The sequence below is a fragment of the Pithys albifrons genome, chromosome 3 (assembly GCF_047495875.1).
Source record: "Pithys albifrons albifrons isolate INPA30051 chromosome 3, PitAlb_v1, whole genome shotgun sequence".
NCBI classification, from domain to species: domain Eukaryota; kingdom Metazoa; phylum Chordata; class Aves; order Passeriformes; family Thamnophilidae; genus Pithys; species Pithys albifrons.
Window position 1 is genome coordinate 89,249,855 of NC_092460.1, and position 26,638 is coordinate 89,276,492.

Here is a 26,638-nt window from a genome sequence, read left to right on the forward strand (position 1 = left end):
TTGGCAGTGAATTTCAAAATATATCACCTTAGTGTTAAGCATGAGTAAAAAAAACCCCTGTCACATTGAACCTTAATAATTATGAGGAAAGCAGTGAAGAGTAAAACAGCCAGCATCATTTTACCACCACTGCATGTGCAATACATTGTCACACATGCATTGGTACTAGAAAATAGGTATTGAATTTTATAATGCACCAATATAATTTTTTAGTACATTAGGAGTTGGATGAACTTCATTTATGTACTTTGAGAGTAACAAGCAGGCCTTCAGTGGTCTGTGTTTAAGTTTTCTTTAAGGGCAAGTTAAAGAAGGCCTAAAGCAAGGAAGAAGCCGACCTGCTTATTTTTTTTTTTAATCTGTAAAAGACATAATTGGAGGATGCAAGCTTTAGGAAATTTCTTTCAGGATGTTTAGGAAAAGATTAATGAATTATATTTTTCTAGGGATATATTTTATAGTATGGATAAGTAGTTATTAAAGAACATTGCATGGTGTATTTTGATTTGAAAATCATAGAATTATTTAGGTTGGAAAAGACCTCTAAGATCATTGAGTCCAACCATTAACTCAGAACTGCCAAGTCCACCACTCAACCATGTCCCTGAGTGACACATCTGCATATCTTTTAAATACCTCCAGGGGTGGTGACTCAATCACTTCACTGGGCAGTCTCTTGCAATGCTTGACAGCTCTTTCCATTAAGAAATTTTTCCTAATAACCAATCTAAATCGCCCCTGGTACAACTTGAGGCCATTTCCTCTTTTCCTGTCACTTGTTACTTGGAAGAAGAGGCCAACCACCCCCAGCTAAAGACTCCTGTCAGGTAGTTGTAAAGAGCAATAAAGTCCCACCTCAGCCTTCTTTTCTTCAGGGTGAACACACCCAGTTTCCTCAGCTGCCCCTCACAGGACTTGTGCTCCAGACCCTTCACCAGCTCCACTGGTCGTCTTTGGACATGCTCTAGCACCTCAGTATGTTTCTTGGAGCCCAGAACTGAACACAGGATTCAAGTTATGGCCTCACCAGCGCTGAGTACAGGGGAGTGAGCACCTCCCAGGTCCATACAGGCCAGGATGCCGTTAGCCTTCTTGGCTGCCTGGGCACACTGCTGGCTCATGTTCTGCCACTGTCGACCAGCATCCCCAGGACATTTTCCACTGGGCAGCTTTCCAGCCACTCTGCCCCAAGCCTGTAGGGGTGCATGGAGTTGTTGTGACCGACGTGCAGGACCTGGCCCTTGGCCTTGTTGAACTTCTCACAATCGGCCCATCAATCCAGCTTGTCCAGATCCCTCTGCAGACCCTTCCTACCATCCAGGAAATCAACTGTCCTGCTCAGTTTGGTGTGATCTGCAAACTCGCTGAGGGTGCAATTGATCCCCTTGTCCAGTTCATTGATAAAGATATTTAAACAGAACTGGTCCCAGTACTGAGCCCTGAGGAACACCACTTGCAACTGGCTGCCAACTGGATTTAATTCCATTCACCACCACTCCCTGGGCTCAGCCATCCAGCCAGTTTTCTACCCCCTGAACAGTGCACTTTTTCAAGCTATGGGCAGCGGATGCTTTCTTGTTCTCCAGTATCACTTGAACTTGTGCACTTCATGATATTTGCTTATCATAATTCATGTGTCTCTAAGAAGATTTGTATTATTTTAACCTGAGGTGAACATGTTCAATGGTCTGGTTTTAGTTGGCCTGCTTCCTTAGCTAAAATTAAGACAGAAGTTCTTGCAAATGTTTAGATACTACTGAGTTACAATAAATTCCTGGTAGATAATTATGCTTGCTCTTTTTTCAAGCCAACATTCCTTTTTTTTGTATTAATGCAGTTGTTAATTGTGTATTGCGAGGTTGTTTGTCTTTTGAGGACAGCAGAATAAAAGGATTTACCAAACTCTTTTGAAAATCTACACACTGCAGTAATATTCAGGCTTTCTAAATAATTTATTGAGAGCACAGCCAACAATATGAAATTTTCATGTGTGGGTATCAAACAGACAACCTCACATAAACTTGAAAGGCATGAAAAATAAGGTTAGGCTTCAAAACAGGGGTCAATATTCTCAGGCTTAGAGTAATAAGAAGGTAATCACAGTAACAATCTGATTTTTACAAAAATTTTATATTGGTGCATTTCATAGAAGCATGACAAAATTTGAATTGAAATGTAATAAGGAGATCAGTGGTTGCTGAATATGGACACAAACCAGTTCGAACATAGACCAGTAACCAGGCTTGTTTCATAACCTTTTAGCTGGTGAGGTGTGGAAATGACCATCAGCTCTTCCCATCAGTTCCTGGGACTTTGGATAAGAGAAATAATAGACAATGACTGACAAAATACATTTCGCAATCATTTAAGTCTAAACATCATGACAATACTATTGAAGCATCATTTAGTGGCTGTTATGCTATTAATTCCCATATTAACAATATCTTGTTGCTCAGAGGTGCATTTTAATAAATAGTATGATTTGGTTTGTGTTTCTTAAGGTAAAACTGTAAATAACTGTCCTCTTTATATATAATAGGAGATGGTATTTAGATGATCATTCTTGTTTTGGCTATGGTACACAGTATAATTCAGAGCTGAATTTGACTGTTGGTTGCTTCTGGTAGACACCATTTTTTTGAGTCATAGATGACGGACATTTTTGTGATACAGACTTTGTTTCATATCTAGATTATTATCTTTACTGCTTAAAGTTCATTAATGCTATTCAGGGCTCTGTGAGTTATCAAATGGAGTAACAGACATTTGTTGATACCCTTTGAAACATTTTTGTGCTACAAGTGCTTGCTAAGTTGCTAAGCACTAATGATACATTTGGCATAACACAAGAAAGAAGATAAAGATAGTCATTGTCTCTAATGTCCTCGGGTGAGCTCTGGGTGCTGGGATACTTCAATCCTGCTGAGTTCCCTCTGATGTGGGTGATAGTTGGACATTGAAATAGAAATTGGGTAATTAGGTTACTCTGTGTGAGTGGCACTTGGTGGGAATAATCTCAGTTTAGCCATCTTCAGTGTTGGCATCTACAGCTGAGCTTTACAGTCTAGGCTCCCTTTATAGCCAGTGGGGAGAATCAGGCATTTCTAGAGTGTGATTCATCTGGTCTGTTTTAGACATCAACATTAGGGTGAGATTTACAGCCTAAACAGGGTGACATAAATAGATAATGATGTTCTCTGGAGCTTTATATAGCAGTAGCACATACTCACTGAGCACTGACTGAGACCTCCATCTTCTCCTTCCAAGAAGGCTGCCCCGACCAGAATAGAGAACATGCCTCTTTTTGTGCCAGCTGGTAGTCACTTTTTCCCATACAAAATGCAATGTCTGCAGCTAAGGGACAGTGGCTGGGCCATTGAGGCATGGGGGTTTAAAATATTTTATAATATTTCATTGGGAAATAGGTTTGAATCCTCTTACCTAGGTGAGAACCTTAATTACCCATCTGTTGGTTTTTAGCAGGCTGCTATGATGACAGCAGCCAGGCTTACCTCTCCTCTGTCAGGTCTCTCGGCGATGCCAGCATGTTTGGTGATGCCAGCTGGAACAAAGCACCTTGCTGCTCAATGTGGCCAAGTTTTTGGTAGCTTTGAGTATGGTCAGAAGCATGTTTAAGTTAGGGATTTTGATACATGAAAAAGCAGACTCTCAGGTTTCATATCGGAAGTCCGTTCCGAGGTCTAACCCTTGAACTCTTTGCTTTTAGTGAGGTGGGAGCCCTGAAGCATTTCAGACCCCATTAAAAAAATGTGACCAATCCTTTATAGTTTAGGGTTATAAGAATAAACACTGCTTATATTGTTGTTGATGTCATTTGCCACTGTCTTGTTATGAACTGTCAAAAAGGTGTTCCAAGTAGTATCTCTGCAAACAGTTCTTTCCCAAGGCTGATAGGCTACTCTTTGCTGCTTCAATGACAAACGATGTCTCTGTGTATCATGTTACAGACATCTTGCTACCATCTGAAATCTATTCTCAGTTCTCTGTTGCTCATTCCCAATTTAGGAAAGGATTTGAAAAGCTATAGAGACAGAGATTTGATGAAGCATGGGACAGAAGCACTGAAACTAGTACTGTAATGCAAAGCAATACCAGATCTGAACTTTAAGCTGTCTAGAACAAAGTTCAAAATTTGTGCATTTTCACTCTTCTCCTTCCCAAGAGTCATTGCTATCTGGAGTTATCGGTGAAGGCATCACGGGTTAGAGGGGTGCTGTTCTGTACACCTTCAAGAAAAGTTCTCTGGTGTGTTGTTGTGAATATAGTGCTTTGGTGTAGTCTTCAGAAGACTAATACCTAAGGGAGAATGCTTTCAGTTGTAAGAGTGTATGTCTATTTGTTTAACCACGCTGAAATGTGTTTGCTTTCTTCCACATTCTTGGGGAGATTCAAAATCAGTATGAGCAAAAATCCTATGGGTACTTTTGTTTTCGCTGGATGATGTGTAGACCTGCGATTCATACAGTTCTTGTGTATCTGTCTGACATTCATATTTGAAATAGCTGCGTAATTATGAATTTCTCAATTTTGGCTTCTTTTGAAAGCAAAGTGTTTCCGTGAGCAATAAAAAATAGTTTGATGTCAACACACATATCACTAGTCTTCTAGAAATTTATTTTTTAATAATGAGTTTCTGAGTGCTATTAAGTGTATACACTGTCTGGATTCTTGTAACAATGTATTCTCCTTCATTTACAAATACATTTATCAGCACACTATTTTGAATGCATACCTCTAAAGCTCTACCTGAGTATTTATAGACTGATAATCCCTGTGGTGTCTTAACAGTGGACCTTTAAATAAGGCATTAGGGCTTATTCTCTTTTTACTAGCAATTTAATCAATGGTTGGCATTTCAGAGGTGGTCTGGTATTTTAAGGATTTGGGCTGGGTATTATCTGTGCCCTGACAGCACTATATGCTAGGATGGGTTTACAGTTGTGCCACTTGGGTTTGGCATTGCATAATGGTAACAAAAGGTTCCATTGCCTAAAAGAGGGGACCAGCTTGGGAAGGGATGAAGAACATCTTCCCTGCATTGAGGAGATAGATGAGAGACCTCAGTGCAGTATGCAGTGTCCTCATGAGAGACAGCAGATGGACAGCATTGATCTTTTCATGCTTGTGACCAGTAACAGGACCTGAGGAAACAGCATGAAACTGTGTCAGGGGAGGTTTAGGTTGGATATAAGAAAAGGTTCTTCACCCAGAGTGTGGTTGGGCACTGGAACAGGCTTCCCAGGGAAGTGGTGACAGCACCAAGCCTGACAGAATTCAAGAAGTGTGTGGACAATGTCCTCAGCCACATGGTGTGATTCTTGGGGCTGTCCTGTGCAGGGCCAGGACATGGACTTGATGATCCTTGTGGGTCCCTTCTAACTGAGAAAGTTCTGAAAATGCTGTGTGATGTTGACAGTCTTTGCTGTATTGGTGTTAGTCTCTATTCTTTCTGCAGTATCCTGCAGCTCTGCAAAGGGGCAGAGGCCTCTCTGAACAGTGCCATTTCACACCTGACTTGCACTACTTAGAGGCTGGCATACTTGTTTAGGAGTGAAGCAAAAAAAACCCCAAAAGAATTACCTCAGTATAAGTAATTTATTTCCTAAGAGAAAGTTTCCAGCCGTGGCTCAGGGGTGCAATGATGCAATATTACAGTATTACAGGGCACTGGCTTTGACTTTGAGAACATAAAAAAGCGCCTTTCATTGCTTTGATGCAAGAAAGCCTCATTTTGGGAAGTCCACTCTCTATGGTGATCCCATTTCACATACAAAATTATTTTCTGGATTTTTTATGGTATACAAAAGGGCAGTTTTACACTGTAGCTATAGGTCTTGACTCATGTTAATAGTATGTGAGGCATCAAAGATCTTTGTCATTATTAATTCCTTCTTGAACTCTGTTAAATCTCCACTTGTGATTTTGTGTGTCATATCTATGCATCCATATCTACCCCTTTCATTGCTTTAAAGTTTTTTAACTCCGTGAGTATCATCAACAGCAGCTGCAAATTCTGTGGAATTTCTGTCTGCATCAGCCCTCTTAGTGACATTTAGGTGATGCTGAAGAGCAGCCAAAATTGGTAAGACTGTCAGTGGCAGGTATCTCCTGAGATGATCCCCTTCCTCCACCTGGCAGATTTTCTGTTCTTACAGTTTAGGTACATTGGCTGTATTTTGAGTATTTTGATTATCAGTCAAAATACATCTGCCTTCTCAGAGAGCAGATCAGTCCCTTGAGAGACTGTAAGACAAATTTTATGCAATTACTTACATTGATAAATAGATTTCTGTGATAGTATGCAGTATGTGTAGCATATTTCACTGGAAACAGTGAAAACGATATTCATATAAATAGCATGAGATTCTTGGAAATATCTGACTGTAAATACAGTTTAAAATGCACTTTGTCTTTCCTGTTATGCTGTTACCTCCACCTATGGTGTAATTTCAGAAGCATCTTTGCCAGCCTCCTTCCTCCTGACCCACTTCCTCCTCCAGACATGTCAGCTCCTGGCATTGCCAGAGGCACTGCTGTTCCTTGTCCCACGGGAGGCACCAACGCCAGGGCTCTTGCAGAAAAGAAAAGGCTTCTGCATCTCCTCTCCTCCCGAGGAAATAACGCCAAAGCTTCCCAGAGATGCTGGCACTGGCAGGATGAGGCAGCTTGTGTGCTCTCTGAGCCAGTCTCTTTAGTGACTCCAGGTGAGCACAGCAATGTGTATGTGCTGAGCATGCAGGGTGTTGCAGTCAGCAACTCTCCATGTTTTTTGCATGAAAAATTGAACTGAGGGTCTCATGATTCTCAGAAACAGAGTTTGTGAGCAAAGACATTGTACAAAAAGAAGGGTAGGGCAAAACAGCACTGAAGGATTCACCTGTGGCATTTTCCAGCCCCAGTACAATTTTTTTTTTCATGGAGTCATTTCCTTTTCTTTTACAAAAGAAACAGTTTATTTCCCTATCCATGTGTTTTGTGGACAGGAGTGTTTCATATCCATCATGCAAACACTGTTCACTTACTGAGAAGGTGGGCTAAGAGTGCACAGAGGGTTACCATAGTGCCTACTGACCAACATGTGACACTGACCCATACTTCCTTGTTTGGTTTTACACCTGATCTCTCCCCCAGTCACTGTGTGAATCCCTTGTACTGAACCTCTCCAGGATTTCCAGGTTCCTACTCTTGGCTACTTTGTCCAGCTGTGGTCCTCTCTTCCTCATTGCTCCCTGGTTTTTCTTCCAAAAATTTTCTCTTCCACTATTCCATGTACTGGTTTCCAGTCACCACCTTCTTCATCCTGGTTCACTCTTACCCTCAGGTTTGCTTTTGTGTCTCCTAAGTTTAAGCTGTTGGTGATGGTGCTAGTGAAATTCTAGGAGCAATTTCATTTTTGTGACATTTTGCACATTGCCCAGCCTTTTGAGAGGGAAGATTCTGACTTGATGTTTTCTTATCAGATGGCTTAGACTTTTGATAAAGATCCCTCTCTTCCCTCCTTTCTCTCCAACCAGCACACATGACTTTCTGCTTTAAACACTGAGAAACTTTCCAGATCAAAACATCATCAGAAATAATATCTCCACAAAGCACTTCTGCTCCAACAAAGCAGTATAGCCTGGACTAAAATATATTTCATGGAAATTTTTTCAGTGAGCGCTATTAGAGAGAGTGCTCTAAGACTACTAAATGAGGACAGATCTCCGGAAATATTTTGATACTAAAAATGAAAATGTCACTGTTGAGCGTGAGTGAACTCTGAATTTTTCTTTTTTTGTGTGTGTAATTATATAAAATATAATTTGTTCTGACCTCGCAGAAAAGCTCTCACATTTCAGAGCAGAAGAGTTGATGAAAACAAAGGACACTGGAGTTTTTCATCCAGGGCAACACATTTTTCTCAAATCATCTCAGAAATGAATGAAGTGTTTTGATTTAATTCCCTCTCTCTTAAATAATTAAATCACTATGAGGCAGACACCATGAAAAACAAACCAACCCAGAAAGTCTAAGAGGGCAAAAATTGGCAGAGATACCAGAAACTGAAAATAGAAGAAAGTGTTGAGCAACCTTTACATAATTGTTATCAGCTTTGCCTCTAAAATTTGTGCTGTTGCCTGATCAGTAGGTTGTTCTCAAATGCAGCTCTCCTACATTTCTTGGGAAGATGTTCTCAGTCTCTCTTGCTGGACTATTTCAAATCAGTTGAGGACTTCCTACCAACCTCTGTACCATGGACAAATGCCCCCAGTGTGTGGGGATCCCTGCTGGCCCCGGTGCAGCATGCCAGGAGGGCTGGCACAGGGTGCTGCTCCGTGTGGGCTGGCAGGGTCCAGCATATCCCCTGCCCTACTGATCAGTCCCCAGTGACAGGAAGGGTCTTCACTTCTTCTCTCACCCAGATTCTCCTCCCAGAGAAGGGTGTTGTGCAGGATGGAGCAATGCCTGCGTGGACTTGTAGGTGAGACTCGATGCTGTGTTGCAGTGGGTTGAGGGCCGCTGTTGGGTGCCATGGGACAGCGGTGGGGCTGTGCCAGAGCCCTCATTGCCTGCCCAGCCTTGGGTGCTCTGTGCAGGTGTGCCTTTCTAGATGTTTTCCAATGTCCATGTAGGTCATGGCATTGGTCCTCACTTCTGGGGTGCCAGATATTTGGCATTGACTATACATGGAATGAGCTGGTGTAAAGGCAGAAACAAAGCCTGGTGGAGGAACTCTCAGAGGAATCTTCTTGTTGCTTTTAGAACGGGAGAGCCCTCAGTAACAAGACCTAAATCCTAAAATCACAGTCCTGTTGCCGGGCTGTGTTGAAGCACAACTTCCTGTTCTTGGCCATTATCACTTGGCATGGTGTGTGTTTTCTTTCATTTTATGGGAATTTGATGTGTTTCACCAGTGGGTAGGAAAAAAAATTCATCACTGAGAATGTCATGATTAATTTTTTTCCTCTTGAAGAACTATGAAATTATTCTGAAATGTATGACGTGTATAATAACAGCCTAGTGCTCTGTTTTTAAAAAATGTGCTAGAGGCATTGTGCAGTTTCCCAGAGGCTTAATAAGGGAGCCATACTGTGTTGGGAATTTTTCAACAATAACAATTGACCTATTACATGCTTATGTAAAATTAGGGTTGACAATCACACAAATATGTCCAAAGTCAAATACAGACATTGTGAAATATCAGTTCTTTCCCACAGAGAAACTGGTCACCTGTTCACAGTAGGCTTTTGCATTATATCCTCTCCGATAAAGAATAAGATGCTTCCCCACAGGGAAACAAAATGGCAGCAAAGTACTGGCCCAATGCCCTTCCATCAATGCTTTTCACTGACTTTTTTGCCAAGTCTTCAGAAACAACACATAGGCATACTTTTCAACATATGTTTTGCCTCTTTTTTGGTTTAAAGGCATAAAGGGAAGAAAAGGTCATGCATTATTCACCGCTTCATCATCAAATACAGGAAAAATTCATTGTTTGCTTTTTTTTTATTTTCTTTTATTCTCCCTAATACAACTTTTATTTAAAAAAAAAAAAATCTTGTGTCTTTTGCTGTTCTTTTAACATGTATCAGAAGTGGCCTGTTCTTAAAAATTGAGCATATGGCTTTGAACCTGCATCTGAATTTGGGGAAGTGTCTATTGCAAAATACTGAAATTTGGAGTCAGTGAGAGCAGAAAAGTTGGAGTCAGGATTTATTAACTGTACTATCGAATAATTAAAGAAATTAAGATAATTAAAGAGTTGAAGAATAAATTAAAGACGGTAAATATTGCTCCTGTGCTCAAAATAAATTAACTACTGTCAACATTTTTATGTTTTTTAGATATTAAGCACTAAGTTTAAGCCAAATGTGTGCCATAGAAGAAACAGTAAATAACTATTAGGATTTAAAAAACCCTACTGGTTCTCTGCTGAATGTGTATCACTAATGACTGTCTTATCAGTCTCCTCACAGTATTTGCTTCAGGTCCCTGGGCAGTCACTGGCTCATGATGTTCCCAGAAACAGAGAGCAACATAGGGAAGCAGGATGTGATTTAGGGAGAGATGAGAGTTTAACAGCAATCCCTGTCAAGCATCAATCTCTCTGTGTTAAGGGGGTAGGAAGGATTGAAGTCTGAAAGGAGAAGAAGCTTGGTAACTGAGGCCTTGATGCATCTTCAGTAAACGAGGCTACAAGTCATAAAACTTCTTCAACAGAGAGATCTCCTTGCAGGTTCTTTGCCCTTCATAATGCAATTAAAAAACTGAAAAGAAACACCTATATGGTAGGCCATAGATTTGCAGTTTATCCACATTTAATTAAATATGGGTAAAGATTGTAGAAAAAGATGATCATAGACAAAGGTGAAGAGAGAAAGAGAAGAAAATTTACATCGCTGAGCTAATCAATTATTTTTTTGGTTGATTTCCTAATTCTGATTTTCGATTCAGAGGTGTGCAATGTAATGTTAACAAAAGTAGACAGGATATTATTAGGAAGCAAAGAATGTTGCCCACTGCTGTAGGATTAAAGAAGTAATTCTGTACATAGAGGATATTGCATTTATATAATAGAAAACAACTAAAGCTGTCCCTTAATAATGTAAGTCTTTCCAAGACAGAGCTGGTGAAGCTGATGTTAAGTGTACAAAGGTACAATCTGAAACATACCCAAGTAAAAATATGAGAATTAATGTGTGTGAGAATTAAATAAATACTGCAAGAATTGTCAATTCTAACAGAGAATGTAGAGATTCCAGTGTTACTTGTAGTTCCTATTTGGATGCAGGCAGTTAAATGCCACCGTGACACCCAATCCCATCAGACCTCAGAAGCTCAGCAGTGTCAGCCTCGGTTAGTACTTGGATGGGAGACCTCCTGGGAATACCGGGGGCTGTAGGTTCTCGTCCTGAGGACTTCACTGTCATTGTCCAAGCTCACTCGGCCACGGCAAATGAACCTGAGAAGTTAAAGGGTGGGGCCAGTTCTGTGCACGCTGCGCCTCACCTAAAAAATCCACTGCACAGGCTGGAAGGACACACCCATGTGGGGAGAGCCTTTCCCAAATCTTCTTTCGCAAAGCCAAGCCATGATGACGATGATGATGATTTGGATGTTTTCTGCTATTACCTGAGCATTGCTCAAAAACACATTTCTGAACTATTTAAATACAAACAATCTGCAGTGTCTCAGATGCCCTATGACTTCTGTGTGTAATACTGTAATATACATAATAGCCATAGCTTGGCACTCTATTTAGGACCAGAAAAAACAGTATCCTAAGCCTGGTTATTTCATAGTTTTTACTATACTCTAATCTCTTGACAATTGCTTACATGCCATATATTTCAATGTATTGTTTTACTAACTCATTGTGCATTTAGTGTATAATGTAATTTTTTGCAAAGGCAACTTCCCCAGCACCAATTTAGAAGAACTATCATAAATATTGGAGGAATCCAAATGGATTTGCTGGACTCCATGATGGGATCTCATTCAAGAGCAAAAGCCTGTTCACAGAACATGTATAGGATTTAAAGTACTGATTATAAATATTCACACATATTTTATTTCTTTCATTTCAGTGACTATTTCAACAAGTACCTTCTTTGATGGCTTACTGGTAACTGGGCTCTACACATCTACCAGTGTTCAGGCTTCCCAGAGCATCGCTGGTTCCAGTGCTTTTGGATTTGGTAAGTCCAGTGTAATTTACATTCTTCAACCCAAGATAATGAATACTTGGTTGTACAGAGGGCATCAATAACATGATTACTGAAACAGGTTAGTTTAGGCTGAGTAATCAATAATACATGGAAGTCAGTGGGAGTCAATGAGATAAGGTGGTGGCGACTTTAGGCAGCTTTTAATGCTTCCAGCACTTCATCTTTGCTCAGCCCTGGTACTAGTATGCTGAATTATATAAATTTTAAGAGAGAAAACCCTCAGCAGTTAAATTGTTTTAAATAGCCATTTCTAAATGGTGTGGCATTTTGTATAAACTATTTAGCCCAAAGCTTCTAACTGTTCTTAGACTGAAAAAACGTTTCCTTTTAGCTTATGTCAACCTATTTTTCCCATTCACTTAATAGCATCTTCCTCAAAGCCAGTATGCTGGTCAAGATATTTTATGTAGTCAATTATTTTCCATGTAAGAAAACCAGAATTGTAGTAAAAGGGGTATAATAGGCTTTGTGGAATTATTATTGTATATGAAGTTCTGCTGTAGCATCCAGCAGCAGCAGCGGTGCTAAGGGCAAGCATTTTTGAAAAAATTTCTATATTTGTGAAAGTAATTGACATCTATATCTTCTGCAGTTTGTTATTTGGTAGCACTTTTTATATTCTTACAAATAACTGTAAGAATTGTGTTCCTCCAATTGGAGGAACTCGGTGACCCCTAACAAGTAGCCAAGGGTGAAGGGACAGCCTGGGACAGCAGCTGCGCTGCACTTGCAGTAGCATGTTTAGATGTTAATTCGTGTGGGGTTAGACTTCAGTACTTCATAATAACCTCTTGTGGTACTTCTGTTATAATGCATGTGGAACATGAGTGCTCTGGGCGTGTGAGTGTCATCCAGAAGACTTATATTTGCTTTTAAATGAATGAATGTAAAGTGAATAGAACATTATTTAAAACAGGATTGAGGAATAATTTGAGAATAGCTTTGCGTCTGTGAATAATATCACTGATCAACCTTTCACTCTGCCTTTAGAGGGAAGAGCATGGCTGGCACAGGTATTTTATGCCTTATGCAAAAGGCACTGAAATATTTTCTTTTCTGAAAGAGGTTGTACTGCTGTTTCTCCTTTCCCAATATGTCCATTACAAGATGAGTAGAATCTGACAGAGTAAGCAAGACAGAGAGAACTTATCAATGTGAAAATTTTGCAATGGTTAAGTTACTGGCAAGTAATTATCTTGTCATAAAGTATATGTTTACATCACATAACTGGGGAGAGCATGGCAAACTCACTGGGCAAGGTACACAGGTCATATTTAATCACATTTAAATATTTAAGAATTACAGTTAAGAAAAAATTTAAGAATTTAAATACCTCTGTGCATTTACAAAGTATGTTTGTATTTTTCCCTAGATTTGTATCTCCATTTTTAGAATAGAGCTGCTAACAGTGGATGTTTTTGTGAGACAGATGTCAAAGTAACATGGGATGTGTGACAGGAAAAAAGTTGTGGCCTTTTATAACTTGCCAAAGGTCATTCTTTAGGTCTTAATATGTTGCATTCAGTCACTGTAAGATAAGCAATAACTAAACTGGTGATATGTACTTTCTGCAGTCCAAAAGAAGCTCCAAGCCCACAGGCTGGAAAAAATACAAAAGCCAAAGTGAGGTAAAAGCAGTCCTGCAGAGTTGGAGCCGCTTCACTTTGCTTGTCAATAAAAAATTCTCAAATATGCCTGGGGGGAACTGATGCTCTGTCTCAATCATCCCTCTATCTATGCCAGAGAAAAACTGCTGCCATCTCTGACCTTTTTTTTTTTAACTTTCTGTGAGTAAACTGTAGGGTCAGTTCTGCTGCAGCTGTTAATTACAAAATATTTTAAATATAAGTATCATTTTGTTGGTTTTTCTTGGCTACCTTCTAAGCATGTATATATATTGAAAAAAAACCCAATCTGAATGTTTCCTAACAGATGATGCTCACGTGCAATGTCTTTGAAGTCACAGTAAACAGTGAAGGAAAAATAGCAATGGGTTTTAAACTCAGTTTTATATGAATGCTCAGTCCATAGGCTCTGATGGCTTACAGGACAGAGAACTACATAAGATTTTTCTATCTCTACTTTGCTGTGAGAGATGAAGGCTGGCTGCTTCCAAAATGCATTTAGCATGTAAATGATACTATTTTAAAAATTAACAATATTTTAAAATCCACCAGTAGAAAAACAGAGTAATCTCCACAGCTTTTAATATGTTGTTTAGTCAAATAGTAGGTGGGAATAATGTTGTTTTGTTTTCTGAAGAAAACATAAAGCACTTTCTCTAGAAACCATGGATCCATCTGTTGTGTCATCATTTCCAATCAGCAAAGAGGCTGTTTCTGTTTTCCAGCAAGAGACTGTGATGCTCAAGTTAGATTTAGCTTGCTGGAAATTATTATGTTTTTTAATGTTGAGGACTAGTCAGGTTCAGAGACCTCAACTCAAAGATTTATGTGGTTTATCATAGATTAGATGGGGGGTTGGCAAAGCTGGGCCTTTAAAACCTGGAGATAGCGATATTCTGAAATTGGGTTGATAGTGGTTGCTTATGGTGCAGGGAAGAATATTTTTCTCCCTTGCAATATTACCATTGAAATGGTCTTGTCTGTCTTACACAGGAGGTCACGCTAGATTATCATAATCTTCCAGACTGCCCAATAATGTGAACTCTCCCCAACATGTGTATATCTGTCTTCTGTGCTATAAGTTACTGTGTTGTGGCTACAATTATCTTTTAATGACCCAATTTAGGAAGTTATTCAATGGAGACACAATCACTGTCAGGTATAACAGTTAACTGTGTCAAGAAGCTTTGAAGAAAAAAGATAAAATAGTTTCATTCTAAGGGTTGTGTTTTCTTTCTTTTTCAGTATTTTTTATGTAGCCAAAGAAATAGTTCTTGGTCTTCTCTCTGGGATTACACTGACACGAAGCTTGTTGAAATCTTTATTTGGGAAACCTTCGAACAATTTTTTTAGAGAGAAATGTGTGAGCTTTTGAGTATGAAAGTTATTAGTGGTCATAAATATTAACGTTTTGTCCCAGGCTGAACCATTGTCTGTGTTCAGATTAAGGCAAAACTAAAAGTGTAAAGCTAAAGCTAGAACTGAGGTAAAAGGTAAATGTGTACTTGAAACTTCACCAGCCAAGCTGGGAGGATCCTTTATCAAAGAAAAGATCCTTAAATGTAGCTGTTAAGGAGAATGTTTGTTTCTTAGATCCCCTGATACAACAGATACCCTCCATTGCATCTCTCCAGTATAATTTCCACTCTCCTTTCCTGCTCACTGCAGTGTGTACCTGGGAATTTTTCCACATCCTTCAGCATTGTCTGCTGAAGAGCAGCCCCACTTTTTGTGTCCCCCCTTCACAAGCCACACTGATACCCCACAATATTATTCACACTCTGTCTCTGGAGACACATTTTGGTCTCCTGTGGGATCTCTTTATCCACCAGTTTTCTTCCCTTCTTCTGCTCATCTCTGAGGCTTCTTGTTGGTATTCAGTCTTTTTTTCAACAACTTTGCTCATCTGGGTCTGCTCTGGGGTTTATCAGCCCACCAAGACTAACCTCCCATACAGCCAGGGTGTCCATACAGTCACTTACAGACAATCATTGCTTGATTTATTCCAAGTATGTGAGAGAAAAGTGGGAGGCAGTCCTAAAAAAAAAGTTAGAACAATAAAAATGCAGTGGTGAGTTTGATGGAAATGATTGTTTGCAAATGAGACTAAGGAGAAATGACATGGTGAGTGGTAGGGGTGCCACTCTGTAGCTTGGCCTTAGGGTGAAAATACAGCTCAGCTCATCCAAAGCCATGAGCACTGGAGAGCGAGGAGCACGATATCATTTCTACAATTAAAGGAGAAGATTACAGGGTAATCCCTCAGCAGTGATAAGGAGCGCTGTGAGCTGAGGACCTGAATCTGTCTCATTACACAGGATCATCCTGGCTGACAGGCTGGGTGAGCACACAGATGTGCTGGGCTGTGCACATCAAAGCTTGCCTTTGACCTGCCACTCACACTGCATCTCCATGCTTTCAGGTCCTTCCTGCACCTTTCTGGCTCCCTGGTAGGGTTTCACATCATGAAGTCATGACAAAGTATATTTAAGTTTGGTGTAAATAGTTTCTTACAAACTACAGTGGCAAACATAAGCCTTTATAGTTAAGCCCCCAAACCCCTAATTTTATGCAAAATCATACGTACTGCACTGATGTTTACCTTCTCAGAAATGTGACTTATCAAGTAATTTCATGATAATATTTGGATATGCATTAACCTTCCAATCTAAATTGAAAGGGTCCTCTTGAAAGTTCATAGGGTCTATTACACTGGAAAGTGTTGCCACAAACCTAATTGGATAACAGAAAGTTTTATTTTCTGTGTAGGTTTATACAACTTGCAATTTATGATATTTTAAAGCAGATGTCTCTATTCTACTCTGAGGTCATAAACTACTCATGAAATTCAGGTTTTGTTAAACTCTATGGGCTACTTTGTAAGAGGCTATGAGAGTGATGTTACCTGGAAACATTTTAGTGCCTGAACCCGCACCTGCTAGAAAGCAAAAAATAGAAGATGAAATATCATATTGCAGTCTTTTCTCTTTTGCAATTCTTTGTTTCTATCCCGTGAAGATGGTCACATGTACTGTAAGTAAAACATTGACTCTCTGGGATTTAAAAAAAAAAATTAGAAAAAAATAGTTACAAATATTCTCTGAAATGTGGTGAATAATAAATTTCCTAGAGGAAATCCTGAGAATATCAATCACCAGAAATAATGTAATGCCAAGCAAAGTATCTTATATTCTTTTCTTTTTATATTCTACTGCCTTTTGACAGGATTAAGGCATTCTTCACAAAGTCCTCCACTTGGTATTTTGGTTACCTATGTGTTAGCATAGCAGATCAAATGCAAAAATCCCTCTCAGTTTATAGATGAAGGATCATTTTGATCTGGCTCTGTATGAGTTGGGAATTGGGGAAAAGGATTAAAGTGGTTCCCAGGTCCCATATCCCCTTTCACTCTGAGCAGCCTGAGGACAGAGTAACTGTAGGTGGATGTCATTGGTGACGCTGTTTGCTGCTGGTTTCCTCTCCAGACAGAGGAGCAAAGAGGGTGCCTGAGTGGCTGAAGGACAACCACAATGTCATCTCCAAGGGGATAGCACAGAAAATGTGCCCCAGCTCTGTCAGTGCATCACTCTGGACTGTACTCTGGAGACCTCTGAGGCTTCTGCTGCTCCTGGACAGGGGGTATGGTTTCAAACTTTCAGAGGCTTGGTTTTGTCATCAGTTTATACTCAAACACTGATGCTTCTGGGACAATGTTTTGCTTTCAGATTTTGACAGATAAAGGAAAATATCCCCCACTAACATTGTGAGATGGAAAAAGGCCAACTGTTGCATTTTCCTTGTTAGGTAAGCCTGTAAAATTGAAACCCCCTGCTCACTCTCTGGTGTTCTGTGCTTGTTCACAGCTCTAAAAAGTAAGGAACAGTCGGTAAATGACAGCTCTTAGAAAAAGTTTTCAGCTACGTACATGCTGCTGATCCTGAAGCCCAGTTTTGCAACTTACTGAAATTGCTGTAGATCCCTGGTTTACTTTGTGACATGCCAAATGGGCTCCAGGACCCTCCCTTCACACCAGAGATATTTGCCAGAAACCAAACAGATGGTAAACTAGAAAGAAATGACCCTCGGCATTCTCATTAGAACAGTTGGGGAAATTTTAATAGGCCCCCATTTGCCTTGTGCTGTATCTAATACCCTTTGAACTTCCACTTTTTTCTTCCCCCCTCCCTTTTTTTTTTTTGCAAGTCAACTACTGCCATGTATATTTTAATAGGGATTATCAAATACAGTTTACCCAGAAGATGTACCAGCCCTCTGCCGCTAATTAGTAAAGTTTAAATAATCGCTGAGTTCTGGAATAATTGGAAAGAAACACTGTTTTTTCTGCCAATGCATAATTACCAATTAACAGGAAGATAAAATGTCTGTATAGCAGTCATATCTTGGAGAATTTGTTAACAGTCAATTAAATAGTGAGTTGGTGCCAAACTGACATTGGTCAAGAAAATTTACATTTGAGATTAGTTTTAAGATACTTCCCCCTACAAATGGTATGTAAAGAAACCATAAGGATGATAAATTTTTCAAAGTATGTGTGTCATGATATTTCATTACTACTTAAATATCTTTTCATGGCCAAAAGTTGACCATTTCTACAAGTGATTGACTCTCATATGCGCCTTGTAGAAAGGGTTTCAACTTTATTAACACAACATATATTCATTATCATGGACAGTAATTACCCATTCTTGCCTGACAAGGAACTGTGTTTGCAAGTATTCTGACTGCTGAGGAAGAAAATTCCCCACGTGTAATTGGATAAGACAGACAGAAATGCCCCAAGGTCAGAGGAAGAAGCTAACCAGAGAGGGAGCCTACTCAGAAAATACTTAAGCTGGCCTTGTTTTAGTTTGTGGTTGAGCCCAATACAATCACTCCCAAAACTTTTGTAAAAATATTCTTGGACATGTCAGGTCTACTGTAACCCCTGCCATAGCAACAGCAGCTCTTGGACATCAAAATCCAATTTTGCCTAATCTCTTGAGAAGCTCTGAGTTAGGCCACAATTTAGTATTCATAAAAGTGAGTGATGGTGTCTGCTCCATAATTTATTTCAAATGTCTTTGGAGCATTATGAAGATGACAGTAAAATACTTCAAGCTTTTAACCTTTTAAATATACCTGTAGCTCCTGCTAATGTCTGTGTGGTCAAGGTTGAAAAGGAGAATGCACCTCTGTAGGAGTGGCACGTGTAACATGGCTTGTATTTGTTAGCTCGAATAGTGGGTGCAGGTGGGTGTTTAACAGGCAACACTTAATGCTTTGCTGAGGAGATCAGGGTGATCCCTGCACTGGAGACACAGAGGAGCATTTTCCATTGTGGCAGTGCTTGTAAAGGGGCCTCTGGAGTTTTTAAACAAGAAAATGCCTTTAGAAATAGTTTTATATAGCCAAATCCAAAGTGCTAATTGAAGGGTTGGGGCCAGTTGCTATCCAGTTTAGCTAGTACATTTATTCAGAAGTGATGCTTTTTCAGGTCTTGTATACATCCATTTTCCGCCCCCTGGCTGGCCAGAAAATGGTGTGAGGAAAAGTTGGAGCATAATGGAATTTTAATGGAGTTTTTTTTTAATTGCATTTTAATTTTTTATAAAATGCATGTAGTAAAGAACTAATGTAATAGTTTATGACTTGATCAGGGGTTTTGCTACCTCATACCTCTGCGAAGATCCTGATCCCAACACAGTAAGGATTTAATTCAAAATATATTAAGAGATTAAATATTCATTGTTTTGAGATTTTTTTTGCTATACTAATATTTATTGAAAGTAATTTGTAACACCTTTTGAACTGTAAAAATTGTAGGTCCTTTTAATAATGGAAAACAATATATAAATTGATAGAGCCATATACAATGCATCATATACAATGCATATGTAGACATATGCATTTGTTCCTCACTGTCCTTTTTTAATCATATTTTCAAGTACCATGTTCAACTGGTGCACTTTGAATGCTGTTAACCATCATATTCCAAATGTTTATTTTTTGTGTAAAAACTGATGCCCATTGGAAAAGAACCTGGGTGTGCTGGTCGACAATCAGCTGAACATGTGCCAGCAGTGTGCCCAGGTGGTTGAGAACTAGTGTGTCCAGCAGGACCAGGGCATGGGTGAGGCTGCATCTCGACTGCTGAGTTCAGTTCTGGGCCCCTCAGTACAAGAAAGACCTTGAGGTGTTGGAGCATTTCCAGAGAAGGGAAACAAAGCTGGGTCCCAAGTCTGAGGAGGAGCAGCTGAGGGAGCTGGGGATGTTCAGGCTGGAGAAAAGGAAACTCAAGGGGGACCTTATTGCTCTCTACAGCCTCCTGACAGGAGGTGGGAGGTGAGAGGGAGTCAGGTGGGAGTCAGTCCCTTCTCCCAGGCAACTAGCCACAGGACAAGGGGTAACAGCTTCAAGTTGTGCCAAGGAAGGTTGATTGGGTATTAGGAAAAATTACTTCACTGAAGGGGTGGTTAGGCACCGAAGGAGACTCCTCAGAGAAGTGGTGGAGTTACTATCCCGGCAAGAGCTCAAGAAAGGACTAGACATGGCACTTCATGATATGATTTAATGGGTATGGTAGTATTTGGTTAAAGGTTGAACTCAATGATCTTGGAGGTCTTTTTCAACCTTAATGATTTGATGATTCTAAATCTTGCCCTAAAATACACTTCCCTGTTTTTTTATGGGTAAATCACTCCTTTTTGGCATTGATTAGTGAAATATCAATGTATGACTCAATTCTCTTCTGTTATTATTTTATTTTCTTATTATATTATTTTCTTAATATTTGTCCAACAGTTAGAGCAGGATCTCTAAAGCAAGGGCTTTCTTTATTATTCTATTCTGACGTGCTGGCACAATAAAACAAGACCTTTACTCTTCATGACTGTTATTATAATATGGATAATAGTGCATAAAAGTCAAGGAAAAATGAATTAAGCCTTCATTGATTGCACTAACAATAACAAAATACTTTCCCCTCTGAAAGATGTTGTCATTATGCTTTGAGAGTTACATTCAGCTGGATTGACACGCTGCATTTGCATGGTAACTTGTAGCAACAGAAGTATCTTAAATAAAGTAAGGGGGAAAGGGCCATCACCTAGAAATTTAGGGCCATCTTAAAATTGCATTCTGTGTGTTTATGCCTCAAGAATATATTAAGCAAATGTTCCCATGGCTGCATAAACTGCCAATGTGCCTGCCTGTGTTGCCTCTTGTCCTGAGCCTGTTTCTGTGATGCCTGATTGTCATGTGTTGTGCTGCGACAGTCACTCAGAGCCCCTGCTCCTGACTTCCTCGTTGTGCCAGGCCTATTATTTTCCCTGCATTTTGTATTTATCATGAGGTGATAGCATATTCAAGCTGAAATTACTGTGCTCTTGGACTTCATCAGTTAAGATGCATTGAAGCCTCTTGCAAATGTGAAATGATATTGGGAAACGGTTATTATTGTAATTTCGAAGACAAGTTTGTAAACTGATTTCTGGCATATTATGACAAACAAATGTTGTGATCAGGCTGCTTCCCCCATATCTGCCAATTTGCTTTATTTCAAAGTGGAGTTGATTATATGTGGTGAAAAATAAGGCTCCCAGGAAAAGGGAGCTCAAGAGCCCTCTGTTAAATCCTGATCATCACCTGTCCTACCAGTTGATTTCACTGTTTGCTTGTCTGTTGTCAGTGTTGTGACTGATAATCATTGGTGTGTTTTCAGAGATGGTTCACAAGAGAAATCTGCTTCAGGTCTGCTAAAAGAAATATACCAATTTTCCAGAATACACCAATGGAAGGCAGTTCCTGTTTGTAAGGAATGATTGGTATGGTTGCATCTTTATTGGATGCTAAAACAGAGGAACCAGAGAAGGAGGCTACCAAGCTCATGCTGCTGAGAGCCACAGTGGCAGTGGGGCCACCTTCTTGCTCTCTTGGTGTACAGAGGGAAGGGCAGAATCCCTCCATCTGTGCTGCTCCTGCTCAGCCATCACCAGGGGTATTGGTAGGTGGAGAGAAGAAGGGATTATGTCATTGCATGGGCACATGGTCGTGCCTTCAGCTTGTGCCATGGCTAAAATGGGTATTTGCTGATTGCACTACATTGATGAGGTTAGAAAATTTGAGGTTAATTTGAAGTGACTGTTGCAAAGAGTCTAAAATGCACTTGCTTATGTGTGAACAGCACCTCACAAGAGCATGAGTCAATCCAAAAGTGAATTCAGTCCAGTCATCCTTGCTACAAAATCCCCGTGAAGATGAAGTGCAGACCTTTGAAGTCCTTTCTCCTTGGGGTAGGGTTGCTCCTCAGGTTCTGCTCTGCTTGATTGTCTTACTGAATGGAGGGTGGTTGGGTCAGTCCAGGTGTGACTTTGCACCTTATTTTTTAAAGTTCTTGAAAGAGGGAGAAAGAATGATGATTTTTAATTTCTTTAACAAACTGTATGTGTTCATGTTTTAATACTTCATCTACTGCTTGAGTTTAATTGGTGACCTATTAGACCTACTGTCATATGAACACTGACTTTTGCTCTGAAAAAAGAGAAAATATGCCTTTTAGCTCAAAACTATAAATTCAAGCTTTGAAAGCCTTAAACCTGAACTTATTTACACTTATAAAATGAGTCAATCTACTGTAATTCTTGCCTCATTTCAACCCCTAGGAAAAATAATGCAATTATTAAAATTGTTGCAGTCTATAACAAAAACAGTTGCATCTTCATAAGCCGTAGCTTGAGCTGTTTGAAAGCTTGAAAGAAAAAATCTTCAGGAGAATTCCATGAGATACCCAAGTACTCATTGAAGGGAAGTGAAGAGACTTTGCAGCTGTGTGACAAGTTGTTTTGTGGGTTTGAGGTTTTTTGGCGCATTTTGTTTTGTTGTGTTTTGTTTTGTTTTGTTTTTTCCCTCAGATAACTTCCAATTAAATAGCTGAATGTTGAAAAACCTCGTGGTGTTTTGGGAAGATGTGATTTGGGCCTAAGCACTCTCATTGAGCTCTAGTTTATTTAAATAAAACTGTTTAAATAATTACTTGACAAGGCTATTTTGGCAGCGTTACAGGAAGTGATGCAACATTTTACATAGCAGATTGTTACTAAAGTAATTATTTTGCTCCTGTAACTCTCTGAGATTTGCTATATGCTTGTTTCTGGATAAGCTAGTGACACAAATATTTTGTGACACTGGAGTCACACTCCAGTCATATGGCATCACATTCACCTTGACATTCTCTGGCAGGCTGGAAGGATGATGTAATTATTAGAAGGCTGAATCAATAAATGCTGACAGCATTAGCTGTTAAGATGAAGAATATGAACATTAACAAAGTCTAGATTTAAAAAAATAATTTTTAAGAGTTGTTTCATCCTGCAAATTTTAATTTTTAGGAGGATTAAGTTTAAATTTTTAATTTTGGTAGGAGTAGTGAATTTGTTGAAATAGTCCATCTGCTTGCTCAGCACATATATACGTTAAGCTCATAATTTTCTCCCTGCAAATGAAATTTTCTATTTTTGGATTCATAATGAAGGTCTTGGTAGAGATATCTCCTGTTAACTACTGATTTAAATTTATCATTGAATATGTAATAAGGAATATCACGGGCACAAGTGACCACCCAGTAGTCATAATTCACTCAAACAGGCAGCTTTGTGATAACCTTTGCTTAAGGAGGGCAAAGATGTAATGAACTCTTTAAAAAATCTTTAGTCATAATCTGCCAAGTGTTCAACCAAAATAAACTGAGTTGTGCTTTAGCTGCAGTTTTCCCTGTGACCATCAAAGAGTGTGTGCTAACTTCTGATGGAAGTTTGGGTAAAAATTTAGCACGAATATGGAATTCAGATTTGCTCTAAAGAATTTGTCAAATATCTGTGATAATCTAAAGGACTTTTTGCTTGCATGAGATCAATAAATCATTATTTGTTTTCAACTGAAATATGCTGAGCAGGATATGCAAAATTCAAGAACATTTTCTATCCTGGAAACATTTCTAGGGAATTCAGTGATGGAATTTTTCACTTTTTTTAAATCTAGGAATGTTTAGGATTTTCTTCTGTGCTTTACTCCTCAACCTGTTTCTGGGCATCCTTTCATTAGGGACTTCATTTTTGCTGCATGTAACTTGGGGTGGTTGGTTGGCTGAGGCATTCACACACACCAGTGCTTTCAGGTGCCCCATTTTCCAAGGACAGACTGAAACACAAAGTACTTCTGAAGATGCAATTTTCTGATGCAAACTGCTGTTCATCCAGCAGAATTTTGAAAGACATCTGTCATATTCAGTTATGGCAGCGTGTTGTGGTGAGCACTTTACATGAAAAAAACCTGGTTTGAGGGAACTCAGGGTGGGACAGATTGGCTCATGGAGACTGAGGAACTTTGCAAAGTAGAACATTTTGCTACAGAGGATTTTGATTTAATAGCATATGAAGCATTTTAAATTTAATTGATTGGGATGTTCCTTAGAAATCTAGCTTTTAAGATCTAAACTGTCATCATAAGAGATGTATGAAGTTTGCTAGAAGGGTGCAGTAGTTGACAGGGAAAAAGCTGTCTGCTTCAAGCCTGTTATAAGAATATTCAACGTTTAATACAGAGAAGTTGGTGGCGTGGTAATCTCTGGTCCATATCTGCTGAGAGCTTCCATCTGGTAAATTTATCATTATAGAATGGCCTGGATTGGAAGGGGCCTTAAAGATCATCTAGTTCCCATGCCTCTGCCATGGGCAGGGACACCTTCCACAAGTGTTTAATATAAACTTCCCCTCCTTCAGTTTGAAGCCATTCCCTCTTGTGCTGTCACTACTGATCTTGTAGTCTCCCTCCATCTTTCTTGTAGGTTCCCTTCAGGTACTGAAGGCTGCCATGAGGTCTCCCCAGGGCATTTTCTTCTCCAGGCTGAGCAGCTCCAGCTATCTCAGCCTATCATCACAGGAGAGCTTCTCCATTCCTCACATCATCCTGGTGGCTCTTCTCTGGACTAGCTTCAACAGGTCGATGTCCTTCCTGTGTTGCAGACCCCAGAGCTGGACACAGCACTCCAGGTGGGGTCTCATGAGAGCAGAGCAGAGAGGCAGAATCCCCTCCGTTGCCCTGCTGCCCATACTACTTTGGATGCAGCCCAGGATATGTTTGGCTCTCTGGGCTACGAGTGCACATTGCTGGGTCATGTCTTTCCTTTCATCCACCAGCACCCCCAAGCCCTTCTCAGCCCGGCTGCTATCAATCTGTTCATCTTCCAACCTGTGTTGATACAGGACATTGAATATTACTTTAGTTATTATCCAAACCATAAATGTACAAATTGGTCAGGAGGAATGGACTAAGTTGTTTGTCCTTTAAGTAAAATGCTCACAAAACTCTGACTCTGCTTAAGAGCCCTTCCTGTCCCTTACCCAAAGATGAGGTAAAGTCAGTTTACAACTGGTTAATTTTCTTTGGCTTTTCTGTGACTGAGCTTTACAACATTGACATTTGTCAGTAAAATATGAAGATTTAAATTGTGTAATTATGAAAAATTACTTAGGAATTTTGGTATAGTTCCAACTTAATTTTGAGTGCAAAGTAATAATTGAATTACAGGTTTTTCCATTTCAGAATGAAATATAGAATTTTGTCTTCTGGCACTATTTGCTGAAGACAATGTGGGGCTTGTATGAATTCCTAATCTTTTCCCTTCTGTCCTTGTCTTTGGGAAGGTGGATACTGAGTAATTACAGTCACAGCCAAAAATGTCACTCCAAAGAGATTTAACAATGTCAGCTGGGTCAGGATTTGCATTCACGTACCTCAGAGTGGGAATATCCACTGCAGCTCTGTTATGCTCAGCCTAGGGTCAGATCCAACCATCCATATCGATAGACCTGCAGCAAGTGAGGGTCCCTATGCCATTACCTGCTCTCGAGCACCTGTCAGAGAACATCCATCAGGTCTTGTATCTTCTGGATGCCTTAAGCATCTCGGGTGGTATTAGACATCTGTCTGCAGTTGATACAACTGGTGGCATGTAGGAATTTAATGTCCTAAGGTGGACACGTGTCCTGTGCCATGGGCTGATCCAACCTCCATCGTCTCTGAGAAGCCAAGACTCCTCACTCACACGCTGGCATGTCCTCATTGTCTCCACTGGAGCCGAGTCTCACCCTGGCTTTCCTCTTTCAGACACTCAGAGTATTGTCTAGTTTTGGTAACAAACAACTTCCTAGTTCAGCCTTGGGAATAGCTAAATTGCAGCTATGGCTTCCTTTAAATGTAGCTTTGAAATTCCAGGAAGCAACTTTAGTAAGTGATTTTATTTAAGTAAAATTATATTTAACGTCACAGGGTAATGCACAGGGTAGGAAAAAGGAAAAATTGTTGCTGTTAACACAATCTGGTTTTATGCTGACTGTGGAATCTGTGCTATTACAAACAGCTGGTGTAGAAGGGTCTCGCCAGGACAAGTGGCTTTTCATGCATTGTTTTATTGACTTACATTTGATGGTTTCTCATGTGTATTTAAAGGCTGAATTCCAGTCTCTAAGGAATCACTCAAAAAGCATTTAATTTTGAACTAACTTGCAATTTTCAACAGAGGCATCTTCTGGCCAGTTACAAGAGAGTCTTGGTTCTCGAGTACTACCTGTTGTAATCCTAAGGCTTGCTTTATTTTGAGCTTCTGTGCTTATGCTAGATCTTTTATTATAGATAAATGAAATGAAATATAAATTTCTTCAAAACCAATGGCAGTTATTTAAAAGATTCCACCCAAATATGAAAACATGTTAAAACCTCAGTCAAGTAGTGCTCACTTTCATGAACCACAGTCTAACAAAAATAACAAAAGATCATTTTGTCTTTGTTTTCATTGTCCTTCTTAATTGAAAAAAAATTACCTTTCTTTACTAGTAAAAGAAAATGTATCATATTCCCACACTTTATCTGTCACCAAAAAACCCGACCAACCAAACAAAAAACAAACCCCAAAACATCTTGAAGGCAAGTAGTTGCACCAGAGAAAACACATGACTCTGGAATGGGAAAAAATGGGATAGAGTGAAGTGGATATTTTCAGAGGAAATAATTGTGGGTGTGGTTTTATGAGTTGCACAAGCCACATGAACAAGAAACCTTGTTTCTAATTCAAATGAACAAGAAGCCCTGTTCATGTGAATTATTATTAGTAAATTAATAAATTCATGAAAACTTACTGATAATTCTAAACACAGAGGAACTTGCACTTGAAATCTCTATCCATTTTATTTCCAGTTTGTTTCTTGAAGTGTTCTGGTTTTTTTGTTTAAT

General features: G+C 39.5%; 1 protein-coding gene across 2 annotated transcripts in view; it reads left to right on the forward strand.

The window, feature by feature from the left end:
• The window catches only part of RELN (reelin), a 281,484-nt gene that overhangs the window by 33,627 nt on the left and 221,219 nt on the right, over positions 1 to 26,638 (forward strand). For both annotated transcript variants that reach the window (XM_071552669.1, XM_071552670.1), the window contains exon 2: positions 11,589 to 11,699. In XM_071552669.1, the coding sequence (XP_071408770.1) occupies positions 11,589 to 11,699 (111 nt within the window). The remainder of the gene's footprint in view (positions 1 to 11,588; positions 11,700 to 26,638) is intronic.